Source organism: Onychostoma macrolepis, chromosome 08, assembly GCF_012432095.1.
Source record: "Onychostoma macrolepis isolate SWU-2019 chromosome 08, ASM1243209v1, whole genome shotgun sequence".
Classification (NCBI taxonomy): domain Eukaryota; kingdom Metazoa; phylum Chordata; class Actinopteri; order Cypriniformes; family Cyprinidae; genus Onychostoma; species Onychostoma macrolepis.
Window position 1 is genome coordinate 3088977 of NC_081162.1, and position 18024 is coordinate 3107000.

General features: G+C 37.2%; 1 protein-coding gene across 8 annotated transcripts in view; it reads right to left on the reverse strand.

Annotated features, from left to right (window-relative positions):
• Nucleotides 1-1994: 1994 nt before the first annotated feature.
• plch2a (phospholipase C, eta 2a) overlaps nucleotides 1995-18024 on the reverse strand; it is a 142967-nt gene continuing 126937 nt past the window's right edge. For 7 of the 8 annotated variants that reach the window (XM_058784812.1, XM_058784810.1, XM_058784808.1 and 4 more), the window contains 8 exons: nucleotides 17816-18001; nucleotides 17416-17523; nucleotides 17127-17251; nucleotides 16133-16217; nucleotides 14963-15109; nucleotides 14752-14831; nucleotides 10624-10954; nucleotides 1995-4693 (listed from right to left, as the gene is read on the reverse strand). In XM_058784812.1, the coding sequence (XP_058640795.1) occupies nucleotides 3081-4693; nucleotides 10624-10954; nucleotides 14752-14831; nucleotides 14963-15109; nucleotides 16133-16217; nucleotides 17127-17251; nucleotides 17416-17523; nucleotides 17816-18001 (2675 nt within the window). In that variant the 3' untranslated portion in view covers nucleotides 1995-3080. Of the gene's footprint in view, nucleotides 4694-8282; nucleotides 8313-10623; nucleotides 10955-14751; nucleotides 14832-14962; nucleotides 15110-16132; nucleotides 16218-17126; nucleotides 17252-17415; nucleotides 17524-17815; nucleotides 18002-18024 lie in introns of all 8 variants that reach the window. The other variant, XM_058784815.1, reaches the window with a different exon arrangement.

The following is an 18024-nucleotide window of genomic DNA, read 5'->3' on the forward strand; positions in this document are numbered from 1 at the left end:
TTTCATGAACCTAGTAGAGTACAAGGCTGGCTGTGCACAAAGGCTATTTCTAAAAAAATTAAATAAATAAAAAACGGTCAATTCCGACTTTACTATGACAATCTGGCGCTTCTGAATCAGCAACTGTAGGTATGTTTTGTTATTAGTTTAATTATTTGCTATTAACTGTTCAAATGCGGAGTTTTGCACATAACGTGTTGTGTGTGTGTGTGTGTGTGTGAGGGAAACAAGGTCACATTACAGCGGAGTGTACAGCCGATCAGAAATCGTCTTAACCACGGCTTGTGTACTGCAAATACATACGAGCATCATCTCTGTGTCTGTCACGCAACTCTGTTCCTCTCTCTGGCTTGACCTGATGGTAAAACTAATTTGAAAACTGAAGCTCGAGATTATGGATTATGGATTATGGCCAATCACAATGCACTGTGTCAGTTGGCCAATCAGAGCAGACTGTGCTTGTCGGAAGGAGGGGCTTTGTAGAAAACTATGCATTTGAGAGAGGCGGGGAATAGAGGAACTACAATAATGTACAGTATATGAAAAATAATGTGTTTTGTGAACATTAAAGCATGTCAACATATTCTGTTACACCAAATACACAAAATAATGATCTTTAAAATAGCATCATATATGACCCCTTTATAACAATACTGGTTGACGCTATAGACACTCAGCATATTAAGATATGTTATGGTACGTCACATTACCTTTTTTTTAATGATTTTATTTTGGATAGAACAGTAAGCAAAGTTGGAGTGAGAGGGGACGGGATCGGGATCAGGAAAGCTCCGCAAATCGGGGCTCGAACTCGGGACGCCCAGAGCTCAATGGCACTTCATTGCGGCGCGCTGCCCACAAGGCTGTCGGTGCTGATGATACATTACATTTTTAAAGATCCACTTAGACATGACAGTAACAGTTTTTTGACAGTATATTTACTTATTGCATTGTCATTATATTACATTTTCAGTAAGAAATATATCAACAACTGAGCTCTTTCAGGTTAGGCTAGAACTTCTGTTAAATGCCTATAATACAATGCAATTTTTATTTAAATGATGGTTTCAAGCATCAAGAATGCTGTAAACAATATACTAAAATAATTAGGATTAGAAATAACATTAGTTTAAATGTAATAATCAATGAATGACAGTCATTTGTAGTCACCTACAGTCCCTACATCTCTGACAAGTACTAAAATAATGAACTGCTCTTACTACTAGCATTGTCTTCTTTGCACTACTTATCATCCAGTTTTGTGGTTAAATAAATATAGAAACTTAATTAAAACACATTACCCATAATTCAACTTAAGTATAATGTCTCTGCACTTTGTACACCCCTGAAAACGACCCATAATTTTACATGAGTAGCTAAGACCATAACGTAGATCTAAACGCCTAGTAGTATTATCATGCAGACACTCATCAATAAGCTCCACTTCTGCTGGTTTTACTGCAATCTTTACCTCAATGATCTCAGTTCGGTTCGCCGCAGCCCATGTCGGTCTCCAAGAAAGAGCTGCTTTAAATTGAAACGCCACCAATTCTCAAAAACATTAACTTGTGCTGTAACTTGAAATCATCAATCATGCTCTATTGCCACTGTCAATTTTAACTTGCTCAGTGGTGGCTTAAAGACCTTTAATATTCAGTAAAAATGTATTGATTTAGACTGATACTTGACTCTATTTAATGAGGTCAAAGAATAATTGAACTGAACTGAGCTGAATAAATGACTGATTACTGAGAATTTAGCTTAAAAGAAATCTGCATTTCATAAAGCATACTTGAAACTGGAATTTAATAGGATGGTCCTAAAGCCATGGTTATCTTTGATATATCCAACCATGCATAGTTTTTTAAGCATATAAACAGCTGAGTCCCGTATAGTCAAATAGAAGAATATTAAGAAAGATGATAGATCTTCACTGCTTGGAAATTGAAAGAGTTGTGTTTGTTAACTTCAGATACAAGAATACACTAAAAAAGAAGTATGTAATTGGTAAAAATTTATTTCCCTGTTACTGAGTAGCATTCTTTAAAAAAAAGTAATAAAAGGTATTAGTGTACTTAGGACAATGACATTGAATAACATCTACATAACTGCATATCTAATAGACTGTACATTTTTAAATCATAAAATCTTTGAAACATAAAAATACAGTAGACCATAGGAGAAATATTAAAATCAAGTGACATACAGTAAAATTTCAAAAGGTAAACTACTGTACATAAAGTGAAGATATGCAATTTTTTATATGAATTACCGTATTTTTAGAGCTACACTTCATTAGTAACTAACTTAACTAAAGAACATACTGTAAGTTGTAATTTTACTAAATTAAAAACTAAAACAGAACATAGCAGTCATTAATATTACTACATCTAAAAAATTTTTAAAAATAGTTTTAAGGGACAATAAATTATTGTGACAAATACATCCCATGCTTGGTTACAAAATTTGTTCTCATGCCATTAACAACACAAACAAATGCATTTGTATTTTGGCTGCAGATTAATAAACATCTGAATCCAAGGAATCATTGTGGTGAATCAGTAGTGCTTACATTTTTATCTATTGCTGCAATAAGCTGCATCTTTAAAAAAAAAAATAATAAAAAAAAAATTACAGTACCACAAATGCCACAGGCATAATCTAATTTTAGAATGTTTGTAATAATATCTATATGCAATCTTGTATATTTTAATACACCTTTTTAAAAAATCCTCTGGTTTTGCACCTTTGTTTTTTTTTTTTCAACACATGCATGCACATTTACAAATAATTTGTACAAACTAGCAAACCGTTGCATCCAATTTAATGTTTAAAGCTTAGCATTTCATTCCCTGTAACGGCTCATTATTCAGGGTTGGGAGTAGGTCAACAATGGGCATTAAAAAAAAAAAAGATTGTGTGCTTTTCAACTTTTAGCATCAAGCCAAAATGTAAGGGTTATTACAGTAGGTGCACATAAGAAATGTTTGACTGCTCAACATGTCTACTGGAGTATCTTAATGAGTGATAGGTGGAGGCTGGCCACCTTGTGTCCATTTGCTCAACACACTCTTGTCTTTTTACAGCCTGAGCATAAAGAAGACCTCGTTGTCCGGGCTCAGAGGGCTTTGTTGGGGTGGTCCTGATGGAAGCTGGCTCAAAAGATCCAAGCTAACACAGGGACTGTGGGCTACACTACAAGCTCCTTCAGGATTGCCACGCTCTTCGATGGGGCTCCCAGACGTCCTAGTCAGGCTTTGTAGCCGCTGCCTCTCTTGGGCCTGCCTGGCTCGGTTAGCGATGTATCTCACCCGGCTCTGGCTCCGTGAGGAACTCCTCCGCAAAGGGGGTATCTCCTCCTCTTCCTGTCCCACTTCGGAATCGTTCCTGCACTGAGCAAAGTCTTTGCTAGTGAGGGGCTCCACATCGGTGAGCCTCTTGAGCTGCTCCGTTAGGTCATTCTGGGGCTTTCTAAGAGTTTTCCCTAGTTGACGGCTTGGCCTCACAATGAAACTGCGACTAATGGTGCGATACTTGCTCTCAAAATTACAGATGATGTCGTCTGAAGTGAGATCTCCAAGACTCTTGGATTTCGAGCTGCTGTCCATGTCTTTTGCCGAGGGGGTGGTTGACCTCTTGGAGCTAGCAGAAGCTGCAAGAGTGGAAGACTGCTTTAAGCCCTCCATGTACAACCTGCTCCAAGTGTGGCGCCTCTGCATGGGACGGATGGGGTCTTTCTCTGCAACCAAAGGCCTGGGTTGTAACTCGTCCTCTGGCTCGCACATCTCACCATCCCGCAGGTTGGGGTTGGACTTGCTCTTGCTGACAAGCGAGACGTTGCATGCTACAACGGTTGATCGAGGCTGACTGGACCTGTTGGCCAACGATACTTGGTTGTCTGAGCTGTCCCGGGCTGCACTAAGACAGGTAAGGCTCTTTCTGGAAAGGTTGGGCAAGGACAAATCTATCACAGTGTCATTGGAGGAAATGCTGGAAGACGATGACACACTATCCCGATGGCTGCTGGGGTCGAGTTTGCTCCAGAGCCTGTCGTTGAAAGTGGCGTCGATAGAGACTTCGGGGACCACTGATGGGCTGTCTGTTTTTATCACTGCCTTCATTTGTCCTTCACTTTTGGTCCTTCTGACTGGGGTCCTCAGTCCTGTTTGCATGCTTCGTCCAATGTCTCTGTCAAACACCCCCTTCAACGCCTGCATCCTTTGAGAGCTCTTTGTGGCGGTTATTACCTTTACGGCATCTGTCTCTAGAGTCTGTAGTGTTTTTATTTTAGGAACGTTGGGATCAGTGACTGCTTTTTGCGCAACTGCACCATCCTCCTGGTCTGGCAATGGGCGTGTATCACATCCAATGTCAAGGTAATTTGTGGAAAGTGAAGAGTTGATGTGGCTTTTCCCAGAATCCTCGCCACTGGTGCTATATGGACCAATACACTGGGTTAGTGCAAATGATTTCCGAATGTCCTCATTATTTTTCACAGGGCTGAGATTTTCCCCATTGGAAGATGTTGTTATTGCTGTGGATGGTGAAGACAATGTAGTGGAGGGACAATGTGGTGAGGTATCCACAGGGCTTTGTGTGGAGGTCAAAGGACTATTCTCCTGAAATTCCTCTGTAATGGATCCCAGACATGAGGTGTTCAGGGATGGAGTTGGACTCTGCACTTCAGAATTTTCTGAAAGTACATGGAAAGCAGAAAAAAGTTATACTGTAAATAGGGAGTAATATAATTAGGTATAGTTTAATGACAATTAAAATGCTGTTAGAGTTTTAAAACACACACACACACACACACAAACACACGACTACATAAAATGTATCATGAATGCCAACAAGACCAACAATATACAGAAATATTTTTTGCACATGAATGAAATAATGCATTTTTGCATAGCATAGCACATTTACAGCAAAACAAAATGAAAAATAAAGGTGAAGTGTGTATTTTATGCACCACTTGAGTAACTAATTATTGTCTGCTGTTGCTTCTGTGTCAAAGCAATATTTTGACTGACCTACATTGACAAGGTATTTATACTTTTGGGTGAAATCAACTTACAAATGTCTTAAAGTTGTCTCTGCATATTAAACTTGGATAGGAGTTTTTATGATGAAAAATACACTTCAGCTTTAAGCACAATTCAACAAATCAACATATTTGGACACAAATGTATTGCAAACATATAACATGCTTTGTCTAAAATTGGTCCCATGTGTTATATTTAAATAATAACATAATACAATTATATAAAAAAATAAAGAGACAAAAATGCATGCATAAATTAAAGACATTAATTAGATTTGGTATATGGGTTGTTGACATGACATGGCATTTTGACTGTCCCACAAGATAAAAATGAATATAATTAATATTGTCGTTATTTAAAATGCAGTAAATGGTGAAACATTTCTTTGTGCTACGTGGACCTGTTGTTATAAAAGCTGCAGTGTTATTCGATTTTTTTACATTTTGAGCTAAATCTCAAAATTGTCCTATGGTGTGATTGTCCCAAGCATGGTTCAGTAAATTACAACATTTATAAATTAAAAATAAAAGCATAAAAATGTTAATAAATACCTCCGGCATAATTGTACAAGTGTCTATTTTAGTAAACGGCAATCATTTTTTTGATCCATATATTTCTGAAAGTGTAGGAAATTTATAAATTTTGTCTCTGAAAACCATGTCCTCTGGTGTGACACCATATCCTGATTTCAAATCGGCCAATTCCAGAGAAAACTGTAATTTGTTGAAGGACCCCATTCATGGTCATGTTACTGAAGCCCCCTGTGAAGCCCATGACATGTGCACATGGTACATTTTGTCTCAGAACTGTTGAAATATTTAACTTTTTTAGAACCACTACAAAAATGGAACATTTTGTTGTCCTTTGGTGTGACCCCTAAATTATATTTTTTTATTAAAAACTGCATGTTAAACTACATAATCATGGAAAATTATGCAAATGTTTCTTGCTAACCGCTAACGATTGGTTAGTTCAGAATAGCAAGGTCATTAATTGACAGAAAAAGACTGAAACGTCCTTTGGCGTGACAGAAAATGTCCTCTGGTGTGACACCTGTACTGTCACACCACAGGACAAAGATGTAACACCACAGGAAAAGGTCTCGTTAAAAAGCAAATAATTAAATAGGATTTATTTAACTCATTTTTATTCTTTTTTGATCATTTTCAGTGTTCTTAACTGCAATAATTACATGAATTAAACTATTTTCTGATGTTTTTACAGAAAACTTGTACTGTTATAAAGAGTCATGAAAACAAGTATAAAATGTGATACTTTGTTTTTGAGACAGAAAGAAAGAATTGAGGGAGAGAAATTAGTGGAAGAGAGAGGACACGGAAATATGTAGAGAACATTAACAGGGATCCACGCAAAAAGGAGGAGATCCTAAGAGAACAATGCAGAAAGTAAAAAGAATCAAAATGATGCCTTAAAAAGAGTAGCCATATAGTTTTAAAAACTTCATTTACATCTAACTGAATATAGTTTGAATATCAATCAATGTTAGCTGTGTGTATGGGGGGCTAGGAGAGTTTCAGTAACATACTGATTAAGAGACTGAATTTTGTTGATGAAAATAATTTTTTGTTTTGTTTAAAAAACATGTTGATATTTGTTTGTATCAAATTAAACTTTCTTTCTCTGTTGACATGTTTATAATTAAATAGAAATAGTTTAATAACTACCATTTCTGTCCTTTAGTGTGACGTGATGTCCTATGGTGTGACATAATGTCCTATGGTGTGACACTTAAATGAACCACAGATTTGTTTTCATCTCAAAATAACTTTAAAAAAGCAGTTGAGTATTGCAACTTAACTCAACTTAAAATAGTATAATTTTTAGCAGTTTTGAACAGATGACAGCAACATTTGTCTTGTTGTCAAAGTTTGTCTTGAAATTGTCCAACAAGTCATGGGGAAAAAATGATGTTAATTATAATTTCATATTAAATAAATAGCATTATATGAAAATAAGTGTCTAACAATGAAGATAAATCTCTCTCATGCTATTTATGCTATTTATGTATTATTAAGAGTTTTTTTTTTCTTTTTCTTAATTTTATATGTCAGACCATAGGACAAATTTATGGTACAGTTCAGTTTAAATGTTAAAAAAAGCAGTGAAAGAACTGACAAAGTTACTGACCCTTTATGTTTTCTCAAAGATCAGATTTCACACTACATAAATATATGTATTTCTTTTTCAAAAAAAGGTCTTTTACAAAAAAAGCATTTTTAACTATTTGTCACAACCTGATCTCACAGAATTCCGTGTAATGACCACGGACCCTTAACGCCGAATCTGTGGTGGCATCACGGAATCGCCGAAAAGTCTGTGATGGGCTCACAGAAGTGATACCAATGTAAGTCAGTGACAGGCATCAGCCGTGGTCCACGCACGGATCCATTACACGGAATTCTGTGAGACCAGGTTTATTTGTCAACTACCCACATACAGCATGATCCATTAAAGGTGCAAAAGTAAATGCAAAAGGAAACAAAACATAAGATAAGCACAAAGGCTGGGGATACAGGGAAACAACGCTCCATCTTTTCATCTTTTCAACATCATATTTTCATCATTCCTATGTTACTTCTCCTGTTCTGTACTGTGCATTAGTGTTGTGCAAACGGAAATGCTTTAAGGCTTTATTAAAAACCTTTTTTCTTGTGATGTAAATCCCTCTCTCATTGACGAAATATTAATGTTTAAGAATAATCCAATGAAAGTCAAGCCCAAATGCAAATATATACTTTTATCCTCATTTTGTCTTCTGCCAAACAAATATCATAAGTCTGATCTTTTACAGAAAATAGCACACCTTTCCTCTAGTAGCATGATTTGATCACCATGTCCATGGCATGGTCAGACTTTAGTTTGTGAACCAATTCTCACTTTTAACTAACTATTAACTACAACTTTTACCTCAATAAACAACTTATTTGCTGCTTATTAATAGTAAGGTAGTTGTTATGTATAGGTATGGGATTGGATTAAGGGATCTAAAATATGGTCATGCAGAATAAGGCATTAATATGTGCTTTGCAAGTACTAATAACTAGCAGAAATATAAATATTGACAGTTTAGACCAACAAATGCTGTTTCTTTGCACGTTCAGTAAAGTGTATGATGTTGAATATAACACACAACACACATCATGATGAAAACGGTTATATAATATCAAAGAACAAAAAAGAACTTGGTAAAAATGAAATGCTGAAAAATCATTTTACCTGGTAATTGGTCAGCCCCTCAGTTTTGCACTAAGGATAGAAAGCATGCAAGAAGGAAGGAACAAATAGGCGTTTTAACAGGTTAAGTGCAGATTGAAACAGAAGGACAGTGTAAAAGGGAGGGGATTGGTACACCAGGAAATTGCTCTGACAAAACATATATGCTTTGTTCTAATATGGATTTATAGATGCACAATAAAGAATGGGGGCATGGGAAGGTTAATTTTTAAAGATCTAAATAGTTATGAGTACTAAGAGGGTTTAGCACCATCATCATGAGGAGCTGAGAACCTACGATGTGGATGATACCTTTAGGAATAGGAAAATGCAGCTGCACCCTCTCATTCTTAAGTCATATAATAATACCCCACTCCCAACCCCTAAATCAACATGCAAGAACATAGTTAGCCAATATTCCCCATGTAGAAATCCCGTGATTTCAAAACCTGCTCCAGTGGTAAAAGCTGAGCATCTGGTTTGTATTTGCTCAAGTGCGTGGGCCAGAAAAACATCCTCGCTCCTTACAGAAGAGTCTTGTGACTCTCACAGTCTTGTGACAGCACTAAAAGCAGTTACATTGCTGCATTAAACAGATAAAAACATACAAAACATGCATAGTTTTGGTACTGTAGGATTGAATTTCAATGACTTTTTCTTTCATTCATGATTATTAGATTTTTTAAAATATATAGTATGCATGTTCATATGAGTTATATTCACTATATTTTCCATTATTATTACATTTTATTAGTTTCCAGAGGACTTGGAAACCCAGTAATAGCCTCAAAAAGAGATTTTCATTGCTCAAAGGTTGAATCTAGATATTTAGGTATATAGAGGACTTTTCTTTTAAGTATCAACGCATCTTTGTCTCAGATGTTTGCCCTATTCCTTAGGACCCATAGAAACTAAACGCAGACTTTGCACAACAATTTAAATCATTGTTGAGATCTCCAACAGTAATTGCTCTCCATTTAAGGGAAACAAATTTTCTTTTTAATGGAAGGCTGTTTTTTTCTTCAGTATTCTTAAAAGTTAATTAGGTTTTGCTAAGGGAATTACAAATCATTTATCATAGTAATTAATATATGTGTTGGCAAAATCTTGCTCTATAATCATTTCCTAAAACAATTACTTCAAAATCACAAAGAAGCATTGATGGGATGCCCTCATTGTGTCAGTTACTGATGCCCCCACTGCCACCATGCAGCTACATTTGCATTTAAATCTGGTTTAAGGATAGTGATTTAAGGACACAGAAACTAAGAGGAAATGGTGGGCAAATGTACATTAAAACCAGTTAATATCCAACATTAATGCTTAATTTGCAGTATTCTTGTTTCTGTGACAGGATCCCATTGATGACATTGCCCAGTTCTAGTGGGTATCAGCCTTCATTGACATCCACACCATCCACAAGGTCTTTGGTGGGTATTTGTTAGGTTCCATCACAACCTACTGAAAACTATCCTACTGAGGCACTGGGACGTTCTAATAATTAAAATCCATCTAACTACAAACACCTTACCAGCAAAAAACAAGGGAGATTTACTGCGGATCTCCTCCATTTTCTGAGCGAAGAGAGCATTCATCTCGCGCTGCAGTGTCCCTGCGGCCCGCTTTCGGTTCTCCATTCCTCGTGTCGGAAATATGGTGGGTAGATCAAGACTGGCCAGACTATCACAGCTGCTGGAGTCGCTATCAGACAATCTTTTGACATCATTCACAAATCTAGTCTCGTTGCAGTTGCTGCCATAGTTGGGTGGAGCAGAGCACTGCCGACAAAGGCTAGTTCTGCTGTCTGGAATTGGAGGAGGTGGTGTGGATGGGGACCGAAAGGGTCGGCGCGGTACGCTACATGAGCGATCATTTCTGAAAGTGGGGTCCACAGTGGGGTTAAGGGGTTGTGCAGCCAGTGTTTGTCTGGCCTTTGCCCTTGATCTAGGTAAGGGTACAGGCTTGGGTAGAGCCTGAGAATCTGGTTTGGGCTTTGAGTCAGTTTGGGCCAAGGCTTGTGGTTTGAGAATGGGTTCTGGCTGAATTTGTCTGGAAAGTGTTGGAGACCGAGACGCCCTTTCCGGTCTGAGGGGAGCAGGTTTGCGCTGGGTAACCTTCCTCTCCAAGTCTGGACTCTCCTTGGAGCCAATTACACACTTTATGCAATTGGAAGTCATCCCAACCCGCCCAGAGCTGTTTATAGCAACACGGGCAAATACTCCTGGCTTCTCATCCAATGGATCCTGGAGTCGCAACCTGTTGGCTCGCTTCAGCGGTTCGCTCATTACGCCCCGGTTTCGGTAAGGTGTAGCATGGGGCTTGGGATAAAAGAAAGTACTCTTACCTTTACTGTCGTCAGGGTGAAGCTGCCCGTTGGTGCCATGACCCCATGATTTTCCAGATGCAGTATCTCCGTTGTGGTGGACAGGTGGCCCCTCTTCTGATTCCCGCTCCTCACTGGCGCCCTCCGAGCTGCAATCTTTTGTGTCAATGGAGATCTCGGGGAAGCCCCTCTTGACTTTGGGTTGGCCCTTGGTGGGGGCACTGGCTGTGCGGCGCAGGAGATGAGCACCAAAGGTGCTCTTACGGTTGAGCAGAGCAGCAGCATGGCTGTCGAGAGATGCCTGCTTTGGGTTTCTGTGAAAGAGTCCTTTTATACCACTGACTGCTCGAACCTGCAATGGGACATTGGAAAAATCAGTAGGCAATATGAATCTAAGACAAATGGAATCATCTAAACAAGATGTAGTGTAGAACCTTAACTAGGTTAAACAGGCTTTCATAGATTCTTCTTCGAAATAATTAACCAAGCAAAAACTGCCTACCAAACCACTCTGATATCTTGTGCCCAGCTGGAAAAATAACTTAAATCAACTTAAAGTATCCCTTTAAAAGTAACCCAGGCTCGTTGGAAATACGTGTTTGTGCCGAGGTTTCTGCGACATCGATATTATGTAACTTATTGCACATTTCGTGGCAGTTTCAAAGTGAAATGTCCAGTGAGTGGCACTAAAACGAGCAATCAATTTGAGACCGTGGCCACGATTTTAGTACATTTCTTCAGGTATATATTGCGGCGGTTCAGAATTCAAATGCCGAAAGTGTCACAAATAGGTTAATGAATGTATTTGTAAGTGATATAAAAATGCATTCGCTGATGCAACAGTGCTATTTTAACTTACGGGAGTTTGACCTGTTTTGACAAACCGTAGTTTCAAGGGATTCGTACTGGAGCGCTTCACAACGCCGTGTCGGGTGAGCTACCGAGTAAACCTACTGCATTAGAAAACCCATACATATGAAGCAGTATATGTGACGATAATGTTCAAAAGGATCAGTTTTCAAAACTCACAGCATGTTAAAACTGTTTTGAAGTCATAACATAATATTGTGCAAGGAATTGTGCGAATATTAGGCTTTCTTAATCAAGACTCTGGCCCTACTTTGTGCGAAAAGGAATAAATGTTGTCTGAGTTTTACTGCCTCTAGTCTTTATTTCAACTGGAAACTGCAGCGATTTTGTACGCATAGGTGTGTTTTTTGAGTTTTGCAGAAATGTAGAGGCACATATTTCCAATGAGCCTGGGTATTTTAAAACCATTAAACCAGACTAGTCTGACAAGTGGAGGCAAGAGCTGCTTTTCCCAAAAGCATTGTAAACCAATGATTTCTACAATCTACACAAGTTTATGATGCTTTTGGAAAATGCAGTCAAGCTTAGTGGCGATCTAATCTCATGGGGTGGTTTAAGATTAAAAAACTAATCATTTTTTTTTTTTCATACCAGCTACATAATCAACATCATTTGAAGATAACCCTTTTATGATAATTTGCCAAGTAGTATTAATCCACAAGTTAAGTTCTGTTCTAATCTAATGCAACAACTTAAAAAGTGTTACCATTAGAAATCAGTGACAATTTAAATGACAATTGTTAGATGCAGCAGAATTTGGAATCAACAGACAAAATGTTGGTTATTAACACAGACCTTTAAACATGAAGATGCAGACAATGTTGGGAATTTGTGGTGGTAGTGTTAATAAATATGAAATGGGAATAAATGTCAAGTGAAAGGTGACAGGATATTTACATCCAACCATCTCTGATTAAAAAAAAATGACTCTGGGTGATCTATTTTGATTCATGCTAAAACAATGTAGGGGATGCCTAACTTGGAATGGAGAAGCAAGGTATTGAAATCTTTACTATATAATGTTAATAATTAAGTAATAAAATATAGTTAAGTCTCTTAAATATAGTTTACTAAACTATAAATATAGTTTAGTCTGTTTACTCAAAATAAATTAACAAGTAAATGAATGCACTAAAACTAGCAATTTTTCTGTTTCTCTGCACAACACCCAGTGTCATTTCATGAACCATGTTCAAGTAGATCCATGTGAGGCTTCAAAGTGCTGTCAGCCATCTGATCTCCTCACTAATATTGCGTCAAATACGTTCATGCATTTGTTTATAATTTTAATGCAATTATGCTAATCTACACAATTACAGGAACAAGAACAAGATATTTCTTTGGCTCAAAAAAGGATGTAAAAAAAGTACCTGCTAAACTCCAGCTCTCATAGTAGACACTCATAATCACGGATAGGAATAAAGAGGACGTAACACTTCACAAACCAAGATAAACGCATCCCTCTCATGGACTCTACAGCTTGAGTGCTGTGTTACTGCAACCAGCCAGCCAAAACCCTATCATGGCCCTTAAATGCCCTGAGTTAAGTGAAATAGGAGTGAACGCTGTCGCCTGCTATAGGGACATTGACACTGGATCTGCTTTAGGGGTCAATGAGAATGCAGCCAAGGAAGGAAGTCACAGTTATGTCACAACTCATTTTGTATGAGTTGGCATGGTGAAGGCTAGCAAATGAATCAGGGCTTAACCGCTCACTGTGGGGGGGAGGGCGGGGTTTGCAGGGAGCATGCAGGGTGCTGATTGGGTCTCACTACACCTGAGTTTTGAACGAGGATCCTAAAAATTTCCTGCCTCTATAGACAGCTTTTGGACTAAGATGGGTGCACTGAAATCACAAACATAAGAGAAAGAGAAGTAAGAGAAAGAGAAAGAGGGAAAAGGGGAAAAACAGACAAACTACACAAATAACATTTGTTGTTGCTGAACGCTGAATGTTTAGCGCACAAATTATGGACAAAAGCATGACATAATTAAGCAGTGAGCATGTTTACAACATCATGTGGCACTTTGTACGAACAGGGTACAAACTGTCCTATTAATTTTTCATATAGCATTAGTGGTACAAATTAAAAATGTTTTTATTAGATATTTTGAAAATTAAAATTGATAACATAAAATTAATGTAGCTTGAAAAATAGGTAGATACAGGTCTGTACCACTGTTTTAAAAATGAATATGGTTATTAACAATTACAGTCATACATAAATGTCATAATTAAATCTACTGAAGTGAATCTACAAACATGTTACTCATTTTGCAAAAGATTACATTTAATTTTTAAATGTTATATTCATTGCTAAAACAGAATAAAATCACATAAATCAGGATTTTATTCAGACCTGTATCAAATTTGAGTTACAGAGTTGGAAACCACATATGAAAACTTTTAAAATAAAACAGCTTAGAATAGGGGACACTTATTCGCTATTAACTTCGACTTTTCCCTCAATAAATTCCTAATTTGCTGATTATTAATAGTAAGTGTGGTAGTTGTTAAGTTTAGGTATTGGGTATGATTAGGGATGTATAATAAGGTCATGTAGAATAAGGCATTGATATGTGCTTAATTAGTACTAATAAATGGCTAATATTCTAGTAATATGCATGCTAATAAGCAACTAGTTAAGAGACCCTAAAATAAAGTGTTACCAATATTTATTTTGACCTCTGGAAGTTAATAATCAACAAATAAAGCATTTCACTGGTAATTCATTGAAAATAAAAAAAGGTATGGTTTCATGTTCTATTTTGTACTATACTTGTGGAAAGTGTTACAAATGACTATAAATATCAGCCAACCAATCAATCAACCAACCAACCAACCAATCAACCAACCAACCAACCAACCAACCAACCAACCAACCAATCAATCAGCCTACTTTTATAAAATTAGTAGGTATAGTAGGTAAGAATTAGTAGGGAGGGTATCTTTAACATATTAAACCATTTCTAAGTGTAATTTTTGTAAACTACCATTTAGCTGTGTTAAAAGCCTACTGTAGCAGTCTACAACAATTAAACATTATATATATATATATATATATATATATATATATATATATTTTTTTTTTTTTTATACTGTAAGCCATGTAATGCCTAATGGCTAGAATCAACATTAGGATTTTGAGACTTTTTTTCCACAGTTTTTTAGCACATGACAAGAATATTATCTTTTGACTTTAACAATGCCAGATACAGCTCTCGGCACACAATAGCACCAACATTTTTTTTTGCCTGCAAACCACAAGAAGTGCTCACCTTACTGGTGATGTCATTCACTGCAACATGAACAAAGATGGAAGCTTCCTCCATGCCTTCCAAATACACATGTCGGTAACCTGACCATCAGATATACACATATTAAGGATGCACTAAACATTGGAAAAAACATATATTCCAAATGCCTGATATATCACAAATATTTTTTCTTATATAAAAAGAAGTGTAATATGTAAGCGAAATTTGGTACCGGGAATCATGCTGTTAAAGGCGATGGTCCTCTGGCCAATAAAATCTTGGCCAATCGGGTCATGGTCCCAAACCAGGAAGCGTATAAGAGCAATCTCTGGCATGTGAAGAGTGAAGACGAGCGTCTCCTCCCACATAGGATTGAATCCTGAGAGAGAAAGATAGAGGAGGGGGAATATAAAATAGTGTGAATTTATGCAGATATAATGGAAAGGGAGAAGGGACTGGAGGTGTCAGAATGTTCATATTCACCTGCCTTTTTCACTCCAACAAAATTACCTGCTTGACCTTCCCAAACCAGGCAAAATAGGCCACTTAACTGAAATTGCTTGCCTCAGAGTGACTGAATTACTTAAACCTGCCAGAGTGCCTTTACACTCAAATAATATTCTCTTGGACTTGTCCATTGTATTTGACAGCGTATCTATAGTCCTTCTTGAACAAAAGTTCTAACATACAAGTTGACAAAGATCAGTTTCAATATCCTGTACCCTATAGTATCTGAGGTCCCACATGGCTCTATCCTTGGGCCAATGCTGTTCTCTTTTCACCTGGTGTCATTATGAAATCAACCCATACCGAGGGAGCAGTTCCTCAGAAATCCTCCAAAATTATCTCCATTACAGCCACTTCATGTCTCAAAACATACAGAAAACGAGCCAATTTCCAAACCTCTATTCACCTAGCCAATTTCTCAGGGTTATCTCTTTACGAAGATTGCATCTACACATTCCTCAATAGTCTGACCACCCCTACTGACTAAATCTAGCCTCCACTTTTCAAAAACCATTTGATGACACTTAAAATCTAAATGTCACTTTCCTTTTTTTTAATCTTTAGTATCTCAATACCACAGTACATGTACCTGTGAGTTGCTTTAGTAAGAAAACTCCTGCAAGAAAATAAATGCAAATGTAAATCGAGTTCATGAATTGTTGAATTATTTAGTGGTTGGGAGATGCAGGTTGAGATTATATCTGGTGCAAGTATCATGCATAAATTTATTGCACCTCTTCCAAACAAACGCACATAACAATGAACACTCCAAATAATGGTCTCACAGTTTAATGATACTTTAATGACCAATCCCCCAACAATTACAGGTTAAATGGCAAGCTGTGTTGTTGTTTGTGTGTAATATAAATTCTGTCATGGGATATTGCTCTCTCACCATTGTCATCAACCACCCTGGTTTGCTCTTTGCAGCAATCCACTGGTAGACCGATAATCTCCACTTCCACAAATGGGTCGATTATCTAAAGAAAAAACATTAGAAAAAAGCGCTTTGAAATAATACAAAATCAATTGTGGTTACAATACCTTTTTAAACAAGATAAAATTCCTAAAAGATATATAATTTGTTGTATAATTTAAATACATACCCATGTCCTCCATAAGTAGTGATTTGTATACTGTTATTACTTTGGATTTATGATGATTTGCTATGGTCCAATGATTGTATAATTTTCAGGAAATGATTTTATGCTTTATTATCAGATAGTGAGAAAGTCTGATTACATGCAGGTTGTTTAAAACTTAAAAAACTTAAATTACTTTCTTAAATTGCTGGGGTTTTTTTTGGATATCAGTTTACTTTTCACAATCCTTTTAAACCCTAAATAAAATGAATAAATTTGTTATTCATTCATTATTCCTCACTGAATATTCAGTTTCACTCAGAAATACTTTACAATATTGAAGTTAATTGCATTGTAACCTAATTATAAATATTTCCATGGTGTGCATGAATTGCAGGGATGAATCAGTGGCATTTAAATTTGTCTTATCAATATCAGTCATAATGAGAAAACTTTAAGGAATCTGATGCATGTTTTATGTTTCATTTCAGTAGTGTGTGCTAAAGAAACCTGACACTCAAAGGCAGCATGATTATTATATATTATATATGAATTATTCTGGATTTGTGATTTGTGTTGCTCTCTTGCAATTATAGATGTGTTAGATAGATGAAATTGTGGTGGAAATCAATCGTGTAGGCAGGCTGATCTGATCCACAGGCTCAATGAAATCCCAAGAAGCAGGGTAAACCCACAGTGAGTGACAGCTTTAGTGATTATAATGGGATTGAAAATGTTCTACTATTTTCACGCTGCTCATTTTCTATGTACAGTTTGAAAGCCAGTTTTGTTGTTGTCTTGATTTACCTCTCCTCGGTCACCCAGCATGGAGTCTTTAGGCTTGGGCAACTGCTGGCCGCTGATGATCTTAAGAACCAATTGTTTTTTCAACCGCCCTGGTAAAGGATCCTCAGCCACTGGATTAAAAGAACCTGTAAGAACAAAGGAAGAACACATTTTATAATGCATTATATATAGAGACTTTAAGAGTTACCAAAATCTGAAGCAGGAAGACATTAATACAGACAGACATACAACATCAGTGACCAAAAAAGCAAAAACAAAAACAAACAAACTAGCAAATGCAGGCACTCACCTTCACACATACAGCCAGGTTTCAGGATGTAACCACAGTTGCCGTTGCAATAAAACTTGGCTCTGTTGAGCTGCAGCACTCTGCCCTCTGTCTGGTAGTTCAAAGCCACTGCATAAAAGCCATCAACATTCAATGACTATTACGATTAATATTTACAAGCATATCTCTGGTGGTAGAGGCCATTTCAGCAATTGAAGTCATAATAAAAAATGTACCCTTTTTATTATTAGTAATTCCTGTAAATCCAGTAGTGTCTTCCAAGAATTGAACCATTTTCATATTAAATTAAAATACTAGAGCGTAGCAGCGAGCAGCAGGTTCCCAGTATGTTTCAGACATACTGTTTATTCTTGGTTTCTCCATTAAACATAAATATTTGTTTGTGGGTGGACTAGCATACCCAGATGGCAACCGGCATTCCAGAAGGGCTGTGGGTTGAAGTTGCTGGAGTCCACGCGGTAAGGGGAGGGGTAGATACGCGAGAGCTGGCGCTGGTTGAATCGTATGAACTGCACCGGCTTCTGCTGCATTAACTGATGGGCCTTGGTCTCGCTCATCGATGACACCTGCCAACTGCTGCCGCTCACTGCAGTGCAACCCAACACACAT